Here is a 7,037-nt window from a genome sequence, read left to right on the forward strand (position 1 = left end):
TTCATCCTTACAACATAATCTTTAGGTGTAATCATAATAATCCTGTATATTTTAGATAAAAAGCTCCTCGTATATAGTCCTGGCACTCAAAACAATACTTTTTTACTTTCCATCCTTATATGTATATTCATTACTTTCACATATTAACTCCCCCACTTTAAGAGCATATGATGATTCTTTCAATCATTAACTGCAAATAAACACGACAAAATATTCTTAGTAAATCGTTACACAAATTAAAGGTTTTTTTTTTTGTCAAAAGAAATTCAAAGAGTACAATGAAATTGACTGTGTTCTCTTTGAATTTCAATGTACTCAGTCAATTTCACCGAGTACAAGCTCAATTCCTACTCGCGAAAAAATACATTCATTATTCTTAACAAATCGTTACACAAATTAAAGTTTTTTTTTTGTCAAAGAAATTCAAAGAGTACAGTAAAATTGACCAAGTTCTCTTTGAACGTCAATGCACTCGGTCTATTACCGAGTATGGTGATCATTTCCTTAAATCCTACTAGTGAAAAAATACATTCGTTATTCTTAGTAAATCGTTACATAAATTAAAGTTTCTTCTTTTAGTCAAAGAAATTCAACGTGTACAATGAAATTAACGGAGTTCTCTTTAAATTTAAATGTACTCAGTAAATTTCACTGAGTATTGTGAAATTCAAAGAGAACTCAGCCAATTTCACTGTACTCGGGGAAATATATCGAGTTCTCACAAATTACATTCTTCATTCCCTCTAATCTAACTTGTGAAAAAACACATTTATTATTCATTCTTACATGCCCACAACCACCGTTCTAGTGAAATGCGAGTTCAAGAATAAGAATAAGAGTGTAATGAAGTGAACATGATTTCAAACAAGAAAACCCTTATAGACAAAATCCAAAAGATTTCAAGTTCATCAACGCAACCATTCGAAGCAATGAACAAAATACTAAGAAATATTACATATGTAAAATAATAATAACTAGAGATTTCACATAGACGTATTTTTATATGAAAAAAAAATCAATATGTTTAGAAACAAAAACTAAAATTTTAAAGGTGTACCTAGGGTGTTGGGTTAAAAGGGAAGTATACAGTGGGAAATTTCTCCGGTAAAAGACCAAGGCCGCAGGCCAAGGCGGTGTATGTTTAAAATCCTCTCCATTGTCCTTCTTATTGTCCGCTGCTTGCACGTTTACGAGCCACACCACATGGAGGGTGTGGATCAGGTGTTACCCAGTAACTCATTAACTGGTGTTACCCTGACCAAGACCCAACTTTGATGAATGTGTTGTATATCCACGTTGTCAATCTGTTTTTCAATCTCATATTAGACTTGATCTCAAAATTAAGTATATCCAAATCTCAGGTGATCATTGGATACTGTGGTAATCGACCGTTAAAAACTCATTGTGGGCCATAACAGTTTTGGATTAAGCTGATCTTAACTTTCACTTCATCCAGGTATGCTTGATCTTAGGTTGGATGGAAAATATACATTACAGTGGTCCCAAGGTGTTGCCAAGATAGCTTTTAACTGTGGGCATTCAATCACCACTGTTTCCTGTGGTGTGGTCCACCTGAGATTCGAATCTGCTTAAGTTTTGGGATCACGTCTAAAATAATCCTGAAAAACAGATGAATAGTGTGGATATATAACACATTCATCAAGGTGGCCCGAAGATTGGGTTAACACCCACTAATGTGTTAGTGGGTGACAACTAATCCGCTCCCGGATAGATTGCCCATGAGCTGGATTGGGTACTACCTCGGCCATCCCTAAATGAGAACAGACAGGCTCTTGGGGCCACCTGATGAATGAGTTTAATCAAATCGTCAGTCCATTTTACCTAAAATATCATTTTAATGTGACAGTTACTGTTAAAACCTTCATAAGGCCTGCCAGGATGATCAGTTGCCGTCAAACCTATTCATGATGTCACATAGACCTGGATGAAGGGAAAGCACAAGTATCACTTTGATCCAACACTTCTATCACCCCTTCAAGGGTAGGTGTTTGATCCTCACTGTGTGGTTCACTTGAGCCTTGGAACTTTCTCATTTCTTAGTTTTTATCATAAAATAATATGACAACAATGGATGAAACGGGTGGATAAAACCCAAACATCATGGTGGCCCCTAAGAGTCCATGTAGTTCCTAGCTAGGGACGGCTGGGGTACCCAATCCGCTTGTGAATGCCAGCCATAACTTCACCTGTGGTACAAGGATTTTTCATTTATTCCTCAGTAGAAGAGGGGCAATTTTAAAATTTTGCCAGTTTGGTGTGGCCCTTATTAAATTTAATAAGACTTAATGTTTTGTCTGTACGACCACCTGATGAATTTCAAATGGGCGCTGATTGGTACTACCCCTAGAGAGGGACAGTGCTGTCAGTAGCTATGTGGGGCCACCATAATGTATATGTTTTATTTACCTTGTCCATCCATTTAGACGGATCATTTTAGGGAATGAGCCCACAAAGGAGGCGGATTGAAGGCTCAAGTGGACCAGACCATAGGAAGCATTGGGATTAAATTACTACTATCTAAGCTTTCTAGGGCCCACCGTGATGTTTATTTGCCATCCAACATGTTCATAAGGTCAGAAAGACCAAACATAAATTTCAGCTTGATCCAAAACTTCCTTGCCCTTTAAGAAGTTTTCAACGATAAGCTTTCAATCCCCACTGTTTCTTGTGGTGTGGTCCACTTGAGCCTTCAACCTGTCTCCTTTTTGGGCTCATTTCTTAAATGATCTCAAATAATAGATGGACAACATAGATAAAATATATACATCATGGTAGGACTGTGCGTCTCTAGCTAGGTCCTAACGGGGTAGTACCCCGTTTTAGATATAATATATGGGCCCCACAGAGCCTCGGCGTTTAATGCGCTGCCTACCTAAAACAGGTGTGGTAGACCATTTGGGGCCTGGAACTATTTTCCTTAGTAAATCATTTTCACTGTAGCAGACGTACGGGAATGATAACCGTCCAAGAAAGGAGTGCTGGGTCATCCTAACATCCTATCAATGGTCACAAATTAGAGATGATCATTTTAGTTTGTGGCCGACAAAATGGCCCCCACCGTTTAAACGGTCTTAAAAATAAGTTCATTTAAAAAAAAAAAAAAACTCAAACCCTTTACGGGGTGTTGAAACTCCTTGAGTCTTAAAATAAGTTCAATGCATTGGCCATATGCATTTGGCTGTTTCCACATGGGGAGCCATGCTCTGCTAGCTTACATAGAATAAGTCGTCTCCTATTCAAAGAGAAGGTTGTTCACCTGCTCTTCCTGGCTCGTGAACTTCACATGCAATGTTGCAAGGTGGGCCTCACTGGTCCAGTAAAGCAACCAAGCCTGTTCTTCAAATACGTTGCATACTGATTCCTCGTCTTCAAAACCATCCAAGCACGCAGGATACAAGATCTCAAGTATCTGATTGCTTCACCTAATGAATTTGGACACATGAACTTTGTACAAAAGCTGCCATCCACTCCCCTTGATGAAAGGAAATGGGCCAAAAGTCGGTTCCATCTACAACTAAGGTGAGCCACAGCATAAGAAGTAATTAGGAAACATCGATCGTATGTTCGTGTTTGGGACCGTGACAGTGTGCATGTCTTCTATCTAACCCGTTCATCAAATGTGCTCACTTCAATCAGCGCAGTTTACAACTCAGCCATGACAGGTGTGTGACTTTACATTGAGATGCGGATTACTTGCTAAAGCCTTTGGCAGGAACTTTTCTTCTACAAGAATTTAGGTGGGCCAACCATGATGTTAGTGAGAAATTCATTTCGCCCCTACATTCTTGTAGATCATGCAATGAGTGGACTAAAAAATAAGGCAAATCTGAAATTAAAGTAAGCCACATGACAAAAATTAGTGAGGAACCGCTACAGTTTTTACTGTTTCAATCATCCAGTAGGGATGACCTTATATATCTTCAGAATGGCATATTCCAATGGTACGCATTTCCCCACTCACTTTGTACCATCATGCGGCTCACCTGAGTTCTGGATCTACCTCAATTGTGGGCCATGTCTCAATATGATTTTGAAAAATGGATGAATGATATGGATTTCTCACAAACATAACAATGGGCCCCACCTAGATTCTCGTAGCATCTTCTTGCAGTATGCATCCTTTGCGTTGTCACCTATGTTGCCCATGTAGATATTGGATGGTGAAAATTTTAGATTGCGAGGTGAAAATATTGGGGCACATCTGATGAACGGAATGGATGTGATTGCTTGAAGAGCAAATGTTTCAACAATAGGACATGAGTTCTGGTACGCATTGTGGCTGGTGAAATCCCTTGTGGTGCGAGTACACACACGAGTGTGTGTGGTTGTGAGTGCATGAGTGTATAAAGGGGTGTGTGCGCGCCTATGTTTTTTAAAAAATAATAATAAATAAATAAATAAATAAATTCGGCCTCCGTACACAAGTATTATATGCTTGGGAGAGGATTGGGTGAGACCCGGATCCACCAAAGTGTGTGGGATCCTGACTGTGATGCTCACAGTGATGTATGTGCCTTAAATCTACACCGTCCAACCATTTGTCCAACCATTTTCAAAGTTCATTTTATGACATCATCACAAAAATTAAGCATGCCTAAATCTTAGGTAAACCACGCCATAGGAAACAGTGGTGATTGAATCCTCCCTCGCGGAGTCTCAGGGAATGTTTATTCTCCGTACAATCTGTTGATAAGGTCACAAAGACCTGTATAAAGAGATCACACAAATATCATCTTGATCCAAATCTTTTATGGCTACTCAACAGGCTTTTAATGATCAATTACAACTGTTTCCTGGTCCATTTGACATTTAGAACTGCTTCATTATTTCAATGAATGGATGTAGTCAGATACATCAGGGTGGGCCCCACCGTCAGGTCCGACGCACCTCAGTGGATCCGAGGTCTCACCTAACCCACTCCCTAGGTACTTAGGCTCATGTAACGCATTTCAAGGCAGTTGAAGGCAAATCTGACACGATAAAAGGTAGTTGGAGACGAGCTGTCTCACTTATGACACTCACACATGTGACTTAAATAACAAATAGTTAAAAAATTATCCAATTCACGCTAACAGCTAAAATTTTTAGACAACTTTATATATATAATTTTTAGTGTCTCCAAATAATAATTATTTACAAACTTAGTGCAGAGACAGAGATATCTCCCAATGGTATCAAATTATCATTTCATAATAAAAAATTCTCATGCAACGTGTCACCGAAATGCTCTTAGCAAGTTCTTAGAAAAAAGGCACCAACAACATCCAAAATAACCCCTCATCTTCTCCCCTTATTTCAAGAAAGACCTTACTCTCTCACCCCTAATACATGCCACCTAATTCTTATCAACATTACCACACCGTGTACATAGTAAACAACACTTGTGCATGAACATAACACAAAACTACTAGTAATGGCAACCATAGTAAATACTCGACTCTTCAAGGGCATTTTGGTTTTCCCTTCTTGCTGAGCTTGTCTCTGTAGCAAGGACACTCGTGCTTATTGCCATACGTCCCTGATGGGACACACTTGCATTCCACGCAGCAGATTCCACAGTACTTTAAGCAACGGTCCACAACGCTCGCTTTAGCGCACCTTGCCTGGCACTTGGGCGCGCAAAACCCTGCAAAACCAACCACACCAGACCACCACCCATGTTATAATTCTATTCGCACACGTGCTAGATCCAAGCCGCTCAATAGACGGTTTACATCATCAAGACGTCTCGTGAAAAAAAAAAAAACTAGGCCCATCCAAGCACTCGGTCGGACGCCCGTATATGTTGAATGTAGACCGTTGATCAATTTCTTTCAAGTATACTTTTTCAGTTGTATAGCTTGTGGTCCATTTTCCGAAACGGTGGATCTACCCAGTGGAGGTTTGAGGGATGAACCTCTTGAATCTCGCACGTGGAAGAGAGAAAAGCTGGACAAGTGAACTTGAATACAAGGTCGTATGCAAGTTTGAACTTAGAAGGCTTTAAGTCCCACAAACGTGTCACTTTTTAAGGACATCTGAGCCGTCCGAAAGGTGGTGCACATCCAAAAGATTAGTCGGAGCAAAACCAAAGTAGTCCAAAAGAAATAAATGGACAGCCGATGGTCAGGTCCATTGTACGTGTGTAGACCAACCAATCGTATGGTTATTCTAATTTTTTATCCTTCTGATCTTCATCGTGTGGCCCATCAATTTAACAGCTCGGATGTTCCACCGAAGCAACACGTTAGCAAAACACTAAAACGTTGTATGTTGAGGTTCCCATACAACTGTGAGTATGAGCATTTCTCTTTCTTTGGGGCAGGGTATCTACAAAAGCAAGCCCCATCTGATGGACGGCTTGGAGGAAAAAGGTCCAAACAACCCAGTGAAAGAGACCCTAGAGAGAATCGAAAGAAGGGATTTTCATAGCAGCTGTACCTGATAAATCCAGGGTGGCTTGAAGAGGCGAGAGGCTCAGAAAGAGCGCTAAGAATACAAAGGTGATGGCTAGCTTACTCATCTTACTACAGAACGCTGCGATTAGGAAACAAAGAGAGTAGAAAAGGATGGAAAGGTCTAGTGATCCTGGACTTGTTTCTGCGAGTATTTATAGTATATTTCGATTTGCGTACGTCGCGAGTTAAGACTAGTTTTTATACATCGTTCATTGGACCCACATGCCTTGATGTTCGAACTACAGTAGCCACTCATCCTAAATTTAGTACCCAAAGGCTACGAAGAAGAAACTTAATTTTCGATATATGGAACAGAACTTTAGAAACCCTAAGTTTTATTCTAACGGCTCATATTTAAATATTATAGACAAATATCAATCTATTGTTCAGTATAATGCCTTTATATGGTTTATCTATACTATGAACATAAGATGAACCGTTCTGATTATTGGAATAATTCTCATTATGGGCCCATTTTGGAGACAAATTATGAACAAGTGCCCGTCGCGACTTATAGACCCAGAACTATTTATTATCTGACGATTAGGGGGTGAGGCGGTGACAGTATGCGCTGGCGCA

The 7,037-nt window shown here is 39.8% G+C and overlaps 1 protein-coding gene across 1 annotated transcript; it reads right to left on the minus strand.

Moving 5' to 3' along the window:
• Window positions 1-5,284: 5,284 nt before the first annotated feature.
• LOC131219048 (peamaclein-like) lies at window positions 5,285-6,600 on the minus strand. The gene is made up of 2 exons (XM_058214010.1): window positions 6,442-6,600; window positions 5,285-5,647 (listed from the first exon to the last, which is right to left on the minus strand). The coding sequence occupies exons 1-2, from the start codon at window positions 6,521-6,523 to the stop codon at window positions 5,463-5,465; spliced, it is 267 nt and encodes an 88-aa protein (XP_058069993.1). The 5' UTR covers window positions 6,524-6,600; the 3' UTR covers window positions 5,285-5,462.
• Window positions 6,601-7,037: the final 437 nt, after the last annotated feature.

Source organism: Magnolia sinica, chromosome 11 (genome assembly GCF_029962835.1).
Source record: "Magnolia sinica isolate HGM2019 chromosome 11, MsV1, whole genome shotgun sequence".
NCBI lineage: Eukaryota > Viridiplantae > Streptophyta > Magnoliopsida > Magnoliales > Magnoliaceae > Magnolia > Magnolia sinica.

Coding starts and splice junctions, on each gene's coding strand:
- LOC131219048 (XM_058214010.1), bottom strand. CDS start 6,523: ATGAGTAAGCTAGCCATCACCTTTGTATTCTTAGCGCTCTTTCTGAGC. Junction 5,648..6,441: donor AGCCACCCTGGATTTATCAG/GTACAGCTGCTA, acceptor TTGGTTTTGCAG/GGTTTTGCGCGCCCAAGTGC.